The sequence below is a fragment of the Chanodichthys erythropterus genome, chromosome 23, assembly GCF_024489055.1.
Source record: "Chanodichthys erythropterus isolate Z2021 chromosome 23, ASM2448905v1, whole genome shotgun sequence".
Lineage (NCBI taxonomy): Eukaryota > Metazoa > Chordata > Actinopteri > Cypriniformes > Xenocyprididae > Chanodichthys > Chanodichthys erythropterus.
In genome coordinates this window covers 25,245,630-25,266,383 of record NC_090243.1, presented here as the reverse complement: position 1 = coordinate 25,266,383, position 20,754 = coordinate 25,245,630, and the positions used below count along the sequence as shown (strand labels likewise).

At 35.4% G+C, this 20,754-nt stretch overlaps 1 protein-coding gene across 2 annotated transcripts in view; it reads left to right on the top strand.

Annotated features, from left to right (window-relative positions):
* Positions 1–5,751: 5,751 nt before the first annotated feature.
* The window catches only part of plod2 (procollagen-lysine, 2-oxoglutarate 5-dioxygenase 2), a 58,653-nt gene continuing 43,650 nt past the window's right edge, over positions 5,752–20,754 (top strand). For both annotated transcript variants that reach the window (XM_067378016.1, XM_067378015.1), the window contains exon 1: positions 5,752–6,114. In XM_067378016.1, coding sequence (XP_067234117.1) covers positions 6,018–6,114 — 97 coding nt within the window. In that variant the 5' untranslated portion in view covers positions 5,752–6,017. The remainder of the gene's footprint in view (positions 6,115–20,754) is intronic.

Genomic DNA, 20,754 nt, shown 5'->3' with positions numbered 1-20,754 from the left:
ATTTTCCAGAAGAAAAGTCAGAATTGCAAGAAATATAGCAGAATTATAAGATATAAACTTGCAATTGCAAGAAAAAAAGTCTTAATTTCTAGTTTTTGTCATAGAATGCTGACTTTATAACTTGCAATTGTAAGTTTACAGAACATTTCCCAATTCTGTCTTTATAAATCGCAATTGTGAGTTTAAATCTGGCAATTCTGAGAAAGAAAAAAAAAAAAGTCTGAATTGTGAGATGCAAACTCAAAATTGTGAGGATAAAAGCCAGAATTGTGAGATAAAGTCACAATTACCTTTTTTTTTTTTTTTTTTTACAATTACAAGGGACTCACAAACAACTATCACAACAAAACAATCACAGATCTTTCAGAAAACAACAGACCATTAAGATTCAAGGATGTGTCCAATTTTTATAAATTCAGTAATTTTTGTAAATAAAGTGTATGTAAATATCTGTTATGTGAAATAAGCTAATTCAGGACAGTATTAAATAAAAATAACATGTATTTTTTTTTTATTTTTTTTTTATGATCCCTCTTATTTTGTTAAAATTATTTAAATGTTGTATATTCTGCAAGGGGTATGAAACTGTAGCCTTCTGCAGACTGTCATAGTCAGAGGATCACCAATTGCTGTTTGCATTTAATTGCCCGTCACAGTTTATATTAATGTTTAAATGAAATAAATGGTATTAAAATTCGAAGTAATCACTTTAGTAATCTAAAATACTTTTCGAATGTAACTGTAATTTGATTATCACCCATTTAAAATGTAACTGTAAGGAAATTGTACTCAAATTTTGTATTTTAAATACGTAACTAAGTTACATGTATTTCGTTAATCCCCAAGCCTGGGTGTGGTTTTGTGAGAATTACCCTTTAACTGCAATAGTAAATTGAGTAGATTTTAACTGACAGAATTCAGAGAACATGATAATGTCTCGGCAGTCTTCTGCCTCTATGAATCAAGATATGCATTAGCTTCTCTTCACTTTAAAGCTATAATGATGTAAAAGCAATCTCATACAGTTAACCACCCACACAAAATGTGTATATCCATGCTCACATCTATATTGTTTCGCAATAAATAACCAAGACCAGATGTAGCAAATGTGTTTCTCACTGTATAATACAGAAGTGATTTCAGCTGTTCATGCTTTAGTAGTGGCCCCCGCTTCACGTCCATACAAACCCTCTCTCACAAAGCTGTGAAATGTCATGGGATGTACATTATCGAGAGTACTTCTGCATTTATTTATCATTCCTGCCATTATATCTGAAACAGTTTCCATCTGCAGTGATAAAGACAGTGACAACAGAGAACTGTGAACCTTTGATGAACTCGTGTTTTGAGTGTTTGTATAGCTCACTTCTACATGCATGAGTGAAACTGAATCATGTAAAAAGGAATGAATGAGATTACATTGGCCTCCGTGACAGCAATCAGTGGCTATTAAGAATGTTGGACGTGAACCAGATTAGCTCATTATAACACTGTATACAACAACACCATATGTCTGAGAGCTTGAGACCACAATAAATGGCATGATCAAGATCCAACTCTGCCATATAGTTTTTATTTGGCACAGAGGATCTTTCTTTTCAATGTACCGCAGTGTCATTGTGGTATAGCAATGGAGCTCAATTTATATGCCTGCAGGGAAAATTATACAACGTTTAGTACCGCAGTAATCAAGCGGTCAGTGAATGTATGTGGGCAGCCTCAACATATTTGTTTTCCAAGTTGGGGATTTCTTTTGTTTTAATGCTGAGCTATATTTCATTACAACATTATTATATGTTTATGAAGCTATTTCCTTATGAGGTTGTTGCCTGGTTCCCACAATGCAGGCGATTTTGATGGTATACTTTTGGTAACACTTAAAAGCTCCCATTAGTTAATGCAATAACTAACTTTAAGCAATACATTTGTTATATATTCATATTTATTGATAACACTTCAGTATGGGGAACACATATTCACTATTAACTACAACTTTTGTCTCAATAAACTCTTAATTTACAGCTTATTAATAGTTAATAAGGTAGTTTTTGTAGCATTTAAGTTCAAGTATTGGGTAGGATTAAGGGATGTAGAATGTGATCATGCATAATTAGGCATTAATATGTGCTTTATAAGTACTAATAAACAACCAATATACTAGTAATATGCAAGCTAATAAGCAACTAGTTAAAAGTGAGAACTGAACCCTACAATAAAGTGTCACCGCATTAGTTAACTGTTCATAGTTAACAGATACAATTTTTGATTTGTAATAATGCATTAGTAAATGTTAAAATTAACATATTGACATAACTATTTATCCATGATTAGTTGATGATGAAACCTTATTGTTAAGTGTTACCATACTATTGCTTCACACACAAATTGTAAGTTTGTTATAGCAGTGCAAATCTCCCATTGATGTATATTGTTCTTAACAATTGCTATAATAACTCTAAAATATACTTTAGAAGTAAAATTTGACTTTTTTTTTACCTTTTTCTTTCAGTTGACATCCCCAAAAGAATGTTCAGTATCAGTAATTTTATCCACAAAGTATAACTATCTTCACAAAATGGCATTAGATGGTAATACTGTACCACACTCTTAAAAATAAAGGTCCAACTTTTTTTTTTTTTTTTTTTTTTTGCAATTCCATTGAAGAACCATTTTGGGTTCCTCAAAGAACCTTTCAGTGAACAACATTTTAATAATCAGAAGAACCACTGGTAACACTATTTTACAGTGTCCTTGTTATACATTACATGCAGTTACCATATAATAACTATAAATCATGCATAATTACATGCATCTACCCCTAAACCATCCTTAACCCTATAGTGAGTACATGTAGCTAATTATTATTATTCAACTGTTTAATTAACATGGACATCTTAAAAAAGAGGGTTACACTTTATTTTAAGGTGTCTTTGTTACACTGCAATTAAAGGATTAGTCCACTTTTCAATACAATTCTGCTGATAATTTACCCACCCCCATGTCATCCAAGATGTTCATGTCTTTCTTTCATCAGTTGAAAAGAAATTAAAGTTTTTAATGAAAACATTCCAGGATTATTCTCCTTATAGTGGACTTCAATGGGCACCAAACGGTTGAAGGTCAAAATGACAGTTTCAGTGCAGCTTCAAAGGGCTTTAAACAATACCAGATGAGGTATAAGAAAAAAACATCGGTCATTTTCAAAAGAAAAATAATAAAAAATACAGCTGTATATGCTTTATAAACACAAATGATTACCTTGCATGTGCTTCCGGTTTCCGTATTCTTCAAAACGCTTATGCTGTATGTCCTACGCCTTCCCTACACTTACGAAACGAACGCGGCGCCAGTTCCATTTTTTTCCATTTAAAGCTCTTTGAAGCTGCAGTGAAACTAATTTTGACCCTTCAACTGTTTGGAAGCCATTGAAGTCCACTATATGGAGAAAAATCCTGGAATGTTTTCATCAAAAACCTTCATTTCTTTTCGACTGAAGAAAGAAAGACATGAACATCTTGGATGACATGGGGGTGAGTAAATTATCAGGAAAATTTTATTTAAAAGTGGACTAATCCTTTAAGTACTCAGTAAGTAACCACATATATAGGGTTAGAATTAGGGTTTGGTTTAGGGTTAGTTGCATGCAATTATGCATAATTTATAGTTATTTTTATAGTAACTGCATGTAACAATGACACTGTAAAATAAAGTGTTACCAAAAAGTGTAACTGAACTGTTTTCCACTTTAAATAAACTTCTGTGCATTGGAAAAGAGGCATGGATGTTAAGGGTTCTTGTACATTAGCACAAAAGAAAGAAAAAGAGAAGAAATAAAAGTTAGGTAGTTTTTATATATTGAGCCACTGATATTTTCTATACACTGCCATAACTGTAACCCTCAAGCCTTTAATATTTCCATTAAAGCATCATTTAGTATGTCCATTAACCATTTTCCTCATGAGGGCTGTTGACTGTTCCCCATAATGAAGGTGATTTCAGATTTTAAGGTCATTGTGTGTCATTTGGTGCTCACAATGTATGGAAAACCTGACCCACACTCTACACACATACACTGCGTTCCAAATTATTATGCAAGAGACAAATCAGTAAGATTTCTGTACAATAAACATTCAGATTTTAGTTTTTCTAAGAAAATGTTTGTTTGTTTATTTATCCATGTCTTTTTAGATAACTGGTATCAATCTCAGACAAAATAATTTGCCAGATCTAAGGAAACCCTACTTAGAGGTTGTTCCACATTATTAAGCAAGTCACAGTTCTCATGCAATATGGGGAGGAAGAAAGATCTTTCTGAAGATGAAAAGCATGAAATGGTGCAATGTTGTGCAAAAGGCATGAAAACAACTAATATTGTGTGAAACTGAATGGCGATTATCGAATTATCATAAGATTTGTGAGTGATTTAGAGCACAGCAGAACTCGGTCAGATAAAGGCTTATTAATGAAAGTTCCTGTCAAAAAAAGAGCAGCTATAAAAAAGCCAGTGTTGAGCAGCAAACAGGTATTTGAAGCTGCTGTGTCTCTGGAGTCTCAAGAAGCTCTCCATGCAGGCTGGCATGTTTCTCTTTGTTAGGTTTGGTTTGTGGTGTCTAAAATGCATCTTTACGCACAACTGCCAGCCTGATGGAGAGCTTCTTGAGACTCCAGAGACACAGCAGCTTCAAATACCTGTTTGCTGCTCAACACTGGCTTTTTTATAGCTGCCCTTTTAATACAATAAATATTTTTGATAGGAACTTTCATTAATAAGCCTTTATCTGACCGAGTTCTGCTGTCCTCTAAATCACTCACAAATGATAACTTATGATAATTCGATAATCTCCATTCAGTTTCACACAATATTAGTTGTTTTCATGCCTTTTGCACAACATTGCACCATTTGCACCATTTCATGCTTTTCATCTTCAGAAAGATCTTTCTTCCTCTCCATATTGCATGAGAACTGTGACTTGCTTAATAATGTGGAACAACCTCTAAGTAGGGTTTCCATAGATCTGGCAAATTATTTTGTCTGAGATTGATACCAGTTATCTAAAAAGACATGGAGAAATAAACAAACAAACATTTTCTTAGAAAAACTAAAATCTGAATGTTTATTGTACAGAAATCTTACTGATATGTCAACTGCATAATAATTTGGAATGCAGTGTACAATTGATTTTATATGATGATGATGATGATGATGATGATGATGAGGACCTCCAGTTTACTTTAAGCTGACTATGAATTCTATAGACTAACCCTATCCCAAGCTTTTGGCATTTGAAATTTCAACAAGATTTTTAGGTTTTACTCACTTCTTTGCTTTATATTCAACTTATTTTCATCCATTCAGTTTATTTCTCATATGCACTCTGTAAAAAAAAAAAAAAAAAAAAAAACATCATTTGTTGCATCCATTTAACTTGTCACAATGCTTTCTATTTTGTAATTTCTTTACATTTTCCAAATTTTAGCTTGGTTTTCTTAATCTATAACTCATTTCAAAGTAGTCAAAAAGTGTAGTGAACTTAATGAACTTGCAGGTTCTAACACAAGCGTATTAACATTTTACTTTAAAACTAAAATAATAATGAAGCAGCAGCAGGTTTTCACTTTTACTGTGCTACTCTTTTATTATTCTGTTAGTGAAAGCAGCGTGTGAGTCTGGGTGTGAAATAGGGCGGTGCAGGGGGGCATTATTTGAGCTCGTGTTTGAGGACTGCAGGAGGAGGGGTGCTCAAACACAGCTGTACTTGTTCAATCACACGCGCTCCTGACTGTCATCCTGTCTGGGGAACATCGAGGGCACCATCACAGTCAGCTCGTTCTTCAGGGACTAACCAATACGCTTATTGCTACTGATTTTCATTTTAAATGACTTTACTTTGGTGATCTACGAGAAATGTTTTATCACTGACCCGGGACTTCTCGGACACACCGCGCGCTGACCAGCAGAGCCACACAAAACTTCGCAAACTTGCTCGTTCACACGGTCTCTGAGGACTGAAGCGACGATGGAGCACCATCGGTGCTTCTGTGCGTTCATCTTGGTGCTGATGTCCTGTGTTCATTATTCCCTGAGCATGGAGACAAATAAGGATATTCCAACAGGTAAGAGAGCCCGTTATATTGGGACCGCGCGCTCTGCTGAGTCATTGACACTGAATGCGACGCGACTTGAACGCTCGCGTTAAAAGCTGCCTCTAAAAAATATGATCTGAACAATTTACTAGTATGATGGTAACACTTAATTAGTAATGATAACCTTCTTAAATCATGAACTGGTCAATAGTTAATGCCCCAAATATGGATCACCTGATTATAAATGAAAGCTCTTTAATGTGTGAAAGTTATTGTAAAACGTCGCCTTTCCTTTATTGCTCAGAGGAGAAAGGGCATAGTCACATGGGGAAGTTGTCACAAGGGAACATTTTAGGACACCCAACATATGTGTGTGTGTCTGTGTGGTCCTGGTAAACTCTGTGTTATGGGGACAAAATGTCCACATGAAGATTGCAATATCAGAAATCTTTGTCCTTGTTGGGACTTTTTTTTTTTTTTTTTTGGTCCCCATGATCAAAAAAAAAAAAAAAAGCTTATAAATAACTAAGTGCCAAGTTGTCACATTAATTACAATGTCTGTCCATAAATAGGTTCTGGGCTTTTTGTGCTTCATTGTTTTACCCAATAAATTTAATATATAGGCTGTTTAATGACAGGTTACACCAGATATATGACAATATTACGGAAGAGGATTAGGGCCAAGTAATAATAACAAAAATAAAACCATCTTGAGATTAAAGTTGTTAAATTTCGAGAAAAAACTCGTTAAATTTAGAGAAAAAAATTGTTAAATTTTGAGAAAAAAAAAATTGTTAAATTTTGAGAAAAAAAGTCGATAGATTATGATAACAAATTTGTTAAATTATGAGAAAAAAGTCGTTAAATTTCAAGAAAAAATTCGAGATAAAATGTTGAGAATAAAGTCATGAAATTATGAGAAAAAAATTGTTAAATTATGAGAACACATTTTTTCTCATAATTTAATGAGTTTATTCTCAACATTTTATCTTGACTTTTTTCTCGAAATTTAATGACATTTTTCTCATAATTTAACAAATTTGTTCTCGTAATTTAACAACTTTTTTTTCTCGTAATTTAATGAGTTTATTCTCAACATTTTATCTCCACTTTTTTCTCAAAATTTAAAACTTTAATCTCAAGATGGTTTTATTTTTTATTATTTCTTGGCCCTAATCCTCTTCCGTACAATATGCCCCGTACAATATATATATATATATATATATATATATATATATATATTTTTTTTTTTTTTTTTTTTTTTTTTGTTTTTAATCAATAAAATGTTCCCGAATTAACCAAAACATTATGTGGAATATTTTATTTTTTCACGGTTAAATGTTTATGTGTCTATACAGAAAATGACACTGTAAAAAAAAAAAATAAATAAATAAAATAAATAAATAAATGAAATATAATTGTTGGTTTAACTTAAAAAAAAGTAAGTTACCTGGTTGCCCTAAAGTTAATATAATGAAGGTGACTGGTTAAATCAACAGAAGCGCAAAATATATTATGTTATATGAACCACATTAATTATCTAAGTTGATTTGACAAAATAAAAAATGTGATAACAAATCATGAAAATAACTTTTTACAGTGTTTCAGAAATAACTCACCATGAGAAATATTCACTGGAGAAAAAAAAAAGTCTGAAAACTAGCCTCTGTAAATTTAACTGAAAAGATCATAAAAGACCTTGATGACAGGCTACCTCATATATATGACAATATGCCCCATAATGCTGGAATTTATAGTGTCTATAGAGAAAGTGTCTATAGAGAAAATGACATTCAAAAATAACCATGAGAAATATTCACTGGAGAAAAAAATCTAGCCTCAGTCTCCACTACAGAACACCTTGCTTCTTGCTGGGACGTGAGGGATGTCAGGTAGACCTTTTTCACACAGTCATGTTGCGAGGGAATGTGTGTGTGAGAGATATAACACTGTGCTGTTTAAACTACAAGGCTGAGAGTGCAATAACTAAACTGTTCTAAAATTGCAAAGCACACAGTTAATGCACACAATAATGAGTCAAGCATTTCTTTGAAGCACAAACAAGTTTTTTAATTACTTTCTGGATTCCATTAAGCTGTACAGTAATTTCTTTGCAATAATAAAACATTTACAGCCTAAAAGCGTGTTTAAATAATTAAAACATCTCTATGTTTTGTGAACAGTTGCCTGTGCATTTTTAGTTACTGTACAGGAATATAAAGTTCGAGTGTCAACAAGCCTATTCAGAGGGAAAAATATGTCCTACACAGTTTTCATTCATTTTGGCGTTCATCATTTCCATGCAACATGACTGTGGCTGTCTTTATCCTTGACAGTGCATTTACATTGTATGCACAAGGCGATAAGCTTAACCCATTTATCAACCCAGCTCTGAGACAAAGTGATCTGTGCTTAAGGGTGCAATTTATGGCTTGCATTACTGTCAAACATTTTATAAACAACCCTGTGTGCTCTGGATCATCTCATTAGGAGCTCTCAATTGGGTCTGGAGACTAAAGTCAATCAGTTTCTAATGCAGTTAGGCAATGAGCATTACATTTAGGTCAAGTTCTGGAAAAATTGAGCAACAAATCTTTATTGCAAGCTTTACTTAAATAACATTCAAAATCTTTCTAGAAAGTTCATTGGGTATAACATTCCAAAAGCAAAATCCCAAAGTCTCATATGTCACATTTGAGTATTGTATGACTGTGATTTCACACAAATGGAGGCCAAAGGTGTGAATATGTATAGGCTATCCGCTGAGATGGTGATGTTTCTGCCGTTAAGTATAACACAACTAAAGTACTTTTTACGGAGTCAATCTTCTGTTTCACGTTTGAAGCATTTGTAAGGTGTTCCTGTACAAGTCACTGAGCCTTGTCACCCGCCCAAAGTGTTGTTTCCATATCCATTGTCATTGCAAAAAGTGTGCTTTTTTTCCTTTCCCCCATTCTTTTTATTTTCTAGCAAAGGCAATCTACTGCCAGTTCACATATTTACTTCATTTATTTGCTTTTATTCCTCCAATTATAACTGTTCTGCTAATCTTGAACTACAACATCCTGCTTGAACTAGCCTAAGATTGTTTGCTGGTCTTAGATAGTTTAAGATTGTCTCTCAGTCTGATTAGCTGATTTAATCCCTTTAAAATCAGCCAACAGACCAGGCCAAGAGCATCAGTCCAGTCTAGTCAGAGACAGCTCTCTTGATTTAACAATTGTGTCAGTACCTGTTTATACTCCTCTATTTGGTTGAATAGCTGATGACATTTCATATGATCTATTTTTAAATAAAGCTTGCATTATTCATCATCGACAAACGGCACACATCATGTGTCTTTAAAGTCAACATGAAACACCATTTGTGAGCCATTTTACTTCCATAATCAGAAACATGAGTGAAACCAGAAAAAGTGTAGGGTGGGACTTTAAATTGATTGGATTGTAAGAAGTCAGATAGTTGGAGGGGAGGGGCTGAAAAAGAAGAGGGCTTGATGACATCACCCAAAAGGAAAGTTGTTTAAAGGTGCCCTAGAATTAAAAATTGAATTTATCTTGGCATAGTTAAATAACAAGAGTTCAGTACATGGAAATGACATACAGTGAGTCTCAAACTCCATTGAATCTTAAGGGACTCTCAACACAACACCAATTGTTACGTAACAGTCGGGATCATTAATATGTACGCCCCCAATATTTGCATATGCCAGCTCATGTTCAAGGCATTACACAAGGACAGCCAGTATTAACGTCTGGATCTGCACAGCTGAATCATCAGACTAGGTAAGCCAACAAGAACAATAGTGAAAAATGGCAGATGGAGCAATAATAACTGACATGATCCATGATATCATGATATTTTTAGTGATATTTGTAAATTGTCTTTCTAAATGTTTCGTTAGCATGTTGCTTATGTACTGTTAAATGTGGTTAAAGTTACCATCGTTTCTTACTGTATTCACAGAGACAAGAGCCGTCGTTATTTTCATTATTAAACACTTGCAGTCTGTATAATTCATAAGCACAACTTCATTCTTTATAAATCTCTCCAACAGTGTAGCATTTGCCGTTAGCCACAAAGCACAGCCTCAAATTCATTCAGAATCAAATGTAAACATCTAAATAAATACAATACTCACATAATATGATGCATGCATGCAGCATGCATGACGAACACTTTGTAAAGATCCATTTTGAGGGTTATATTAGCTGTGTGAACTTTTTTTATGCAATGATAGAGTCGAGAGCTCGGGAGGGGGCGGAGAGTGGAAGCAATTAAAGGGGCCGCAGCCTGAATCGGTGCATTTCTAAGTATGCCTCAAAATAGGCAGTTAAAAATGATAATAAAAAATAAAATAAAAATCTATGGGGTATTTTCAGCTGAAACTTCACAGACACATTCAGGGGACACCTTAGACTTATATTACATCTTGTAAAAAAAACATTCGATGGCAACTTTAAGAAGCCTAAGTTTACAAAAAAAATATTAATAATAATAATTTTGATTTGGTGACATCCACAGATAAATCACACAAAATAAGACCATGGACATGAATTAAAAAAAATAATTTTGACCATGCTGAATTTAAACTCTACCACGGTTAAACCACTGAAAGAAATCCGGCTGTAAATTTCCGAATTTAAGGTGCACAGCAGATTAAAATCTAAATTGGTCTCTTAATTGCCCCTGATTTTAGTTTTTTTCCGTACCTTTGCACACAGTAATTAAGCTGCAGTCATTAAGAGTTACTGGTATCTAGATGACGCATGCTCTCCTAAACACAGGGGAAGATATAGAAAGAAAAATACATGGCTTTATGTAGACAGAAAGGGAGTGAACGGCACAGGAAATCTCTGGCTTTTGCGATATGACATCACCCCAGTCTGAAAACCCATCCATCAGCCTGTGTAGCCCAGACACTCAAACCTTTAAATCGGAACATTCTGGTCCGGGACTCTAGATGTCATCTACTCAAATGCCTGTGGGGGAACTAACACCTTCTGTGAGTTTTCAATGTCCACCCACGTTTAGCCCTCTGTGAACCCTTCTGAAATACTGCCCTTTGAGTTGAACTGCAGTGTGAGATTTACGACTTCCGAGTCCCAGTGAAACAGAACATATATGCTACTCTATATTGTTGACTGCTCGACCTGGCAGCACAAGCCTGTAATTGGTCTTTTGCAACATGGTGTCAGTCAGCCACACACTTGATTAAAGAATCTGGTTTATGTAAGCCGTTTAGATTGATGTAGGCTGTGTTTGTCAAATCGTTAACCGATTGTCAGAGCCAAAATACACATAAAAAGAAATACAGTTGTGTCGTCAAATCCAAACTCTAGTCTTTTATTTATTCTTTGATCAGGTTTTGCAGGCAGCTGCTCGGATTTGGCAGAAATGATCATTTCTATCCCTGTGACTTTTATTTGATTGACTATGAGCTCTGAGGGACACTTCAGCATTTCTGTTCCCATAGACAACACTTAACACTTCAGCCTTCAGTAGTCTGTTAAAGTGACAGAATAAAACTCCAATGATATAAAATATAGTATGCTAATGTGTTTTACTTTTACTACCTTTATTCAATAAAGACAAGCTGATTTTAAACTCTCAGAATAAATATGGAAAAATTGTACCTTTAGGAGTACAACAGCTGGTCACTGGGGCAGTTTGTTAACAAGACAACGATATACTAAAAACAGAAAAGTTTTTCCTTCGCGTTTTTTTGCATACAGATGGCAACATTGTCAAAATGATCCCGGATCGGCGAAAACATTTAAAAATGCTGTTTTATTCATGCCAGGCCAGTAGTTGGCGATGTCACTTTGTAAAGAAAAACTACACACCTATAGACTGTAATACGCATACACATAACGTCACCGTTTTCACAAATTCACGTTTTTATACTTTACACAGAGACGATAATGGTATCTTTCCAAAAACGTGCACTTTGAAACCCGATTTTTTAGTTGAAAACAGTGTTGTATTTCTCAACCCTGCTCCTGAAGGACCCCCAACACTGCACATTTTCTTCGTCTCCCTAATCAAACACACCTGATTAAAATCATTAGAAGAAACCCCAGGACATGAAATTGGTGTGTCAGAAAGAGACTTTGAAAATATGCAGTGTTGGGGGACCTCCAGGACCAGGTTGAGAAACACTGCTCTAAGGTAATAAAATGCACCTTTTAGGGGTAGATAAGGTACAAAGTTGTCCTTTTAAGGGTACTACCACAGTGACAAGCTGTTGTACCCATAAAGGTGCAATTTTTGGACATTTGACATTCTAGGGACTGGTGTGGAGCCAGTTCATCTGGCCAAAAAACATTTTTTTTTTTCTGATGTGAAAACGCACAGAATGTTCTTCAGTGGTGTTTATTATATTCTGGATAGTAGATCAGGCTTGTTCCCTCATTCAGTGGAAGCCTGTGGAATTTTACACTCACTTTATCCGGTAAATCGGATTGAACAGCGTGTGCATCTCCTTAAGCCATGCAATTTGAGGTGTCATTCATGTCCATACCATGTAGTGTGAAGTGAGTTGCTCATCAAAGTTTGAGCAAACCACTAATGGTGTGTGTCCACTGGCATGGAGCGAGTGGAACAGTGTGGGAATTTTCAGTTAATTCCTGTGAGAGCCAAGCAAAATGCGCATGTGGGAGATTGTGGGATTTTTGAATGTAGAAAGTGTTGGGAGTTGTAAAGTCCGAAAGTTGAGAAAAACTCAACTTAAGGCAAACGAGCTGGACGGCAACTAGTTGCTGTGAGGTGCAAGTAGTGATATCTGTCGTGGTTTACATATTTATATATTTAATTCATTTTTCTGATGCAATTTTCATTGTTTCTAGACTGGTTGGGTTTACAAAAAGTGTATCAAATTGTTTAAAGGGAACCTATTATGCCCCTTTTTATATGATATAAGTCTCAAAGAAGTAGCCCTACAGATCATTTATTATACCGTGATGTAAATGCCGATTTTTGAGTGGAAGGAAGAACATGCTGTTTTCGTGCATGTATCTTTAAATGCAAATGAGCTGCGTCCCCCAACAACAAAGCTGGAGAATCTCATGCAGCCAAAATGAGGATTGTCAGTAACGGTGTTCAGCCTTACATTGTTCAAACCGGAGTCGACACTGATGGAGAGACTCAGGAAGAAGTTACAACTTTTAGACGTTTCTGAATGGTTAGTGGATAAATTGATGTAGTTGCTGTGGAGTTGATTCAACTCATCCACTAGCATGTGCCGTCATGTTCATCTTTTGTGTTGAATTGACCCTCGTTTGTGAAGCAGTCCGGCATAAAATGACGGCATGACATCAACACTCGACTACAACAACTCTTCCTCTTCTCTAAAGCAGCCCAACATGAAGAACGAGCTTCTTCCTGGGTTTATGACATCTCAAACACCATAATTTACATAAACCCCGCCCCTGAGAACATGCAGTAATGGGGGCGGGGTTTATGTAAATTATGAGGGTTGCGATGTCATAAACCCAGGAAGAAGCTCGTTGTAGTCCCTACCAGCCATTTGTTGTAGTCCTTAAAAAGCGATTTCTGTAAAAGAAAATATCTCTCTTTGCATTGAACTTTGAGCGACGTGACTTTGCAGATGTTGTTTATGCTCAAACAGCAACATTACACACTAACTAAAAGTAAAAAGTGAAATCATAATCAAGGACCCCTTTAAAACCCTATCAGTTCTGATATATGGTTTTCTGAGTGCACACATCCGAAGCATGCACACAGAAAGCTGGCTGTCAGACGGCATGTCCTGCGAGTATTAAATTGATTTCTCTATTGCGTCTGATTGCGCTTAAACTGTCAAATACATACAAGGTTGTGCCAAGAACACACAAAGTTCACAAACACAGTCGGTAATGTCTGTGAACGTAAACAGCAGGGAAATAAATTGCATGTGTATATTAGATCTGTGTATTAAAGTGACAGCAGCGTAATATACATTACCTCCTGATGTAAATGCTGTTAATATGAATCAAACAACAATAGAAAAACAGAAAATCACTGCACTCGATTAAATAACTACAGTAGCTTTAATAAGAATACATTTCTTACTCGAATGCTGCTGTTAAATGTTCTGGTGAGGAGATAAACATGGCGGACTGTGTACAGATCACTGAGGGGAGAAGCTACACTAATAGGGGAGACTCTGTTGCCAGTCGTAGCCGTGGCCTGTTACAGTGTTATTTCACATTGGAGTACGTTCCTGAACGGCTCGTTTTGAGATAGTGTTTCAGATTTATGGGTAAGTCGATAGATTTTTACCACAATAGGGTGGTTGCACACACTGCAGACACATATTAAAAAACTATATAAAAGTGAATTTTGCATAATAGGTCCTTGGTTGAATTTTGAACAGCACTGAACAGACATGCACAGCAAAGCCCAAAGTATACTTCAGTTTTGACAGTAGCGTACAGTATGTGTACAGTGGAACTCTAAGAATGAGCAGTAGTGATGCTTGCCTTCGTATTTCATATCCTTATTCAACCCCTATAACTGTGTGGCCTTCAATCCCAAAATTACGAGGGTTTCCCGAATCAAACAGAAGCTGTTCCTCTGTTTGGCTTGTTTAATTGGTCTGGCCAATACAGCATTCCAACTCCAAGGCAACGCTTAACTCAGTTCAGCAGAGGAAGTGACCACAGTAATTGCAAGCATTAGGTCACGGCAGGCGCAGTTTTGATGATGTTAACCAAATATCCTCGTCCTTTTTCTCTGTTCTTCATGTGATTGTTTTTCCAGCCAAGGAAAAACAAATAAGAGTTACTGGTAAGTTAAAGCCCCAACTGTACTATTGTGGGCAAGCCCATGTTAAACCAGATGCTGCTGACGTCATGCAGTGTTCCATTCTAGAGGCATTTACAGCTGCTTTAGAGAGGTGCGTTCGAAGCACAACCCCCTCTGCCAGTGTACTAGAAGATTCTCGGGTTATAGACATGGGGGCATGTTTAAACAATCAAGAAAATTTCCAGGCCCCCAGAGAGAAAGTTTTTCTATTTTAGTTGCAGACAGCTGAAATAATGTCTGTCTACAATCACCCACCACCCGTTTCCCCCTTGTTTGTTTTGTGCCCAGCCTTCAAATTTGTTTTCTGGTGCCTAAGTGATAACACATTTGGCAGGCAGCTGGCTACAGACACAGAGATTTAGAACGTGTTATGAAATATCTGTGTTTATAGTATCTCGTTGTCGAGTCGCAGCTACCTGTGGTTACATTAAAATTCTTCCGATCTGACGTTGGCCGTTTTTCCCACAGTGTAATGAGGCGTAAGTCTGACCTCTAGATATTTGTGTGTATATGTATGTTCTGGCACTTGATTCTGGTGATTTTGGTTGGGATTTCACTAACATGCTCATGTTAAGCGGGCAGAATAGGGTGCTCCCTACACCAATTCGGAAGTGCTGGTCTGTTGGAGAAACACAGTGACACACTTATGATGTGAATGAATGGGAGCTGTGGTAAAGCCTGGCTGTTGAGGGATCAGACCGCCTAATGAGGTCAGTTATATGACTCAGTAGTGTTTCCCAGAACTGCCTGAATTGAGATCACCTCCGTCTTATTTGCTGTCGTTGCTCAGTGTTCTTATTACAACTGGCTTGTGTTTTAGAAATAGATTATTTCGTTGATGCTGGTAATAATAATCTAAAATAATAATTACTTTTTCAGCTTCATTCTTTATTAAATTCATAAACAAACTTTTAGAGACCTAGTAGTTGTAATAATACTGCATTGTTAACTCCTAAACATAGTAGCTGCTGATCAGTGTTCTGTTATAGTGCAACAATTGTAAGGACAATCCCTCTGGAGCAATCTGACGTCAGGAATTTCCCTGGAGGACACAAGATTGTGATCTCAGTTAAATCTCTAGTCTTACATTCTTTTATTTGGGAAAGAATTTACAGCTGTTGTTTTAGAATGCCAAATCTCAAAAAACTCTTGAGTCCACCATTATTGCACCATCTTGAGGAGAATAATTTTGACTTTGTAGTGCAATAAATATTATTTATAATTTATAAAATATTAACATTTAATTTTAAATGAAATATTTTTTTTTTTAAGAAGGTTTATTTAAATTAACTTTCATTTAGGTATGCAAACTTTTAATAGACAAAATTTGTGTTGTACTTTTGAATAGTTCACTGCATTTTTTCCCAACATCATTTGCATTATGCCATGAAACTCTAGATGGCGCAGGCTGATGGGTCTTAATACAAGCTGATTGGTCCATGTCACAGCCAATGAGCTTGTTACTCACACATTTATATGGCTTGTTACTTTCACTGTAGCAGTTTGCAGCATGCTTCAGAGTTCCTCTAAAACCCTCCACCTTCCCCAGCTCCACCTGTATAGATCTGCTATGGGTTATTCATATATGCTATTTGTGCAGCATATGGCTGGACGATTAATCGAAAAGTAATCGAAACCGAAAATCAGAACCTCTAACCGACGTAATTTTACCATGTCGGTTATTTCGTTTTTTTAATCCTGTTATACTTCCCGCTTAAAAACAGACTAGCGCGTGTGTTGCCACGTGACTCCGCCCTGTCTAGTGAACACTTAGGTGAATGCAGAGTCAACACAGAGATGGCGCGCGAGTGGTGAGCCTTGCATCTTCACTAAACTTTGTCAGTTGTATGTGTATTACGGTTTGCCAGTTTAGACATTCAAGCCATTAGTCAATGTATAGAGGATGTATATTATTATACCAAACTACCGTGCTTGCACAGTGGCATTGTGGCACGAACACTCATACAAACAGTAGCTGTGCAAAACATGAAGATCGCGCACACTGAGGAGCAGAAACTAATCAGCGCTGTCCTGTGAAACTCAATGGTTATTATAGTATATATTTTTCTACTTTTGAAGTAGCTATTTACAACCCAAAGCTTCAAAATTAATAGAGAGACGGTATGACTAATTAACACACGCAATCGCTCTCATTACATACTGGTACTGTACTAATTTATCTTTATCGGATTTACAACAAGCAAAAATCTGTAAGAAATGTTACAAACCATAGATAAAATAATTGCTGAAAGTGAGCTGTTATGTCAGATCACTCTTTTAATAGGAAAAAAAAAAAATCTTATTTACAGTACAGTAGTTTTTAAATGTATGGAAGAGGATTAGGGCCAAGCAATAATAAAAAAATGAAACCATCTCGAGATTAAAGTTGTTAAATTTCGAGAAAAAACTTGTTAAATTTTGAGAAAAAAGTTGAGATAAAATGTTGAGAATAAACTCATTAAATTACGAGAACAAACTCGTTAAATTTCGAGAAATAAGTCGAGATAAAAGGTTGAGAATAAAGTCATTAAATTACAAGAACAAACTCATTAAATTTCGAGAAATAAGTCGAGATAAAAGGTTGAGAATAAAGTCATTAAATTATGAGAAAAAAGTCGTTAAATTACGAGAACAAATTTGTTAAATTATGAGAAAAATGTCGTTAAATTTTAAGAAAAAAGTCAAGATAAAATGAGTATAAAGTCATTAAATTAACAAATTTGTTCTCGTAATTTAACGACTTTTTCCCTTGTAATTTAATGAGTTTATTCACGTAATTTAGTTACTTTATTCTCAACATTTTATCTCAACTTTTTTCTCAAAATTTAACGAGTTTGTTCTCGTAATTTAATGACTTTTTTCTTGTAATTTAATGAGTTTATTGTCAACATTTTATCTCGACTTTTTTCTCGAAATTTAACGTCATTTTTCTCATAATTTAACGAATTTGTTCTCGTAATTTAACCACTTTTTTCTCGTAACTTAATGACTTTATTCTCAACATTTTATCTCGACTTTTTTCTCGAAATTTAATGAGTTTTTTTTCTCGTAATTTAACAAGTTTATTCTCAACATTTTATCACGACTTTTTTCTCGAAATTTAACAACATTTTTCTCATAATTTTCAATCTCGAGATGGTTTTATTTTTTTATTATTGCTTGGCCCTAATCCTCTTCCGTATAAATGAACTATGAGGGCAAAAAAACAAAAACAAACAAACAAAATAACAGTTCATTAATCGTAATCGAGGTAAAATGTTCAATTAATCGAGGTTTTGATTTTAGGTCATAATCACCCAGCCCTAATGCAGCAGCACTATGTCTTACCCGCAGCAGCGTATCAGTGTATGTATTCTGCATGACCTTATTCTACATCCCTTAATCCTACCCAATACCTTAACTTAAATGCTACAACAACTACCTTACTAACTATTAATAAGCAGTAATTAGGAGTTTATTGAGCCAAAATTTGTAGTTAATAGTTAGTTAATAGTGAGAATTAGACCCTAATCTAAAGAGTTACCTGCATTTTATATCATTCATGGCATCAGTATATCATCAAATAATGATGAAATGTCAATAACTTTCAACTTTCAATGTTTTAAGAGCCCATTCAGGTGCATGGATGCTAGTGGTGGAGCAACCAGCTTACCAGATGGGCAGTAACACCATGCAAGTACAATTGATAATTCATTCCCCCAGTATGGTTTACCCACCTGTATGTCGAGCCACCAGAGAGCTGACCGAAAAAGTGTGAGAGGCCATGTTATTGTAGACTGAGAGCTTCCTTAAACATACTCTGTCTCCAGAGCCTCAAGCATTACTTAGAAGATAAGCTGAGAGGGCCACAGAGAAAACAGAGTGTGTTCTCTAGTTTCCCAGTCATTTAGTTGAGAAATACTTACTTTAAGGGGCAGTCTTTTGCTTTAACTTGGACTCTGACTGTCCCACTGAGACTTAATTGCTTTATGTGGTAGAAGTTGTGAGTGTATAACTGTGCCCTTCCAGTGTATTGTGAAAGTTTACACAGACGGCCCTGCACTGTGTGCGCACAGGAACACTTTTAAAGCGCCACTCTGAGAAAAGAAACAGCTCGCCTGTCTGAATCAGCATTCCTCTGGACCTCAGCAGTTCACACTGATCTGTCAAACACTGTCTCCTCTGGTGAGCCCAGACTATGTACTACATTCAAAATAGCCATCTTTTAAAAGTCCACGCCGCTTTTTCCGAAATTTTCTCTCTAAAAACAGTGTTCCTACATCAAGGAGCGGAAAGTGAAATTTTTTGGAGTGTTGGACAGTGACCTCTCTGTCTGCATTGACTGTCTGCCTGCACTACTTTAAGCATTAGGCCTATCTGTGGACTCCATTAACACACATTATTGCCCTACAGGGTGCACACTCCCATAATATGATTCTTCTGGTTTAGTAATTCTTACTGCTTTACATGTAGACTACATGAATCATGGAAAATAGATCTCGATAGAATTCATTATGTTTAATCACAGCTGCTTTAATACTAACACTTACTATTCTATATATCTATAAAAAAGCACACCTTGCTACATGTACTGTAATAGACTAACTGGGACTTGTCACATCACTTGCATATTGTTGCCCTATTGTTGTTTTTATTGCTTCTTTGTAAGTCTCTTTGGATAAAAGCCTCTGCTAAATGATTAAATGTCAATGTAATGCAAATGTACTCTAGAACCACTAAGCACATCTAATGCTCAGTTCCTATGAAGCTGACATTCTCCATATGCCAGACATCTCAAGATTAATAGCAGCTCATCATTTACTTTTAAAAGTGGCTTTTGAGAAAGAAATAAGAGAAACAGCACATCTTATCATAAGTTAGAAATCACATTCAGTGGAGAGGATGTTTATTTTAATAAGCATCACTATAACTATTGCTCATAATTGGGGCTTTTCAAAAACCATGACTCTAAAAGAAGTCAGTTGTCTATTAGTAAAGTGATATAGGAAGCACAGGTCAAATTGAACCTGATTGAGAAATCGTTCACACTTTTCTCATCACACATTTGATTCCTTGTTGAGATGTCTGGATTTCGACCATGGAAATTCACCAAACAATGTTTAACATGACAACACATTAAGTAATAAAGTGTAGGTGTGTAATTCTTGAGCATCAGAACAGAAAAGCAAATTGAAAAATATTAGCGTAGCTGCTGTTCATAACATTAAATAAATATAGTCATGCGGGTTTGATCTGATGTAACTGCACTCTAAAAAATGCTGGGTTAAAAACAACCCAAGTTGGGTTGAAAATGGACAAACCCAGTGATTGGGTTGTTTTAACTCAGCAGTTGGGTTAAATGTTTGCCCAACCTGCTGGGTAGTTTTACTTAACTCAACTATTGTTTAAAAATTACAGTATTGCTTACTTAAAATGAACCCAAAATATCTTGAAAATTAACATTTATTAATATGTTTAATAAATGAACATTTTAATTTCATTTTAGATTCATTTTAAGTCAGCCATATAGTCATTTTCAAACAATAGTTGGGTTAAATAAATAAAACTATGAGATGCATTATGTGAACGCTTGGCTAAAGAGATGCGTCTTTGATCTAGATTTAAACTGGGAGAATGAGTCTTAAAGGATTAGTCCACTTTTAAATAAACTTTTCCTGATAATTTACTCACCCCCATGTCATCCAAGATGTCCATGTCTTTCTTTCTTTTCTTCAGTCGAAAAGAAATTAAAGTTTTTGATGAAAACATTCCAGGATTTTTCTCCATATAGTGGACTTCAATGGGCACCAAACGGTTGAAGGTCAAAATTAGTTTCACTGCAGCTTCAAATTGTTCAAAACGATCCCAGATGAGAAATAAGGG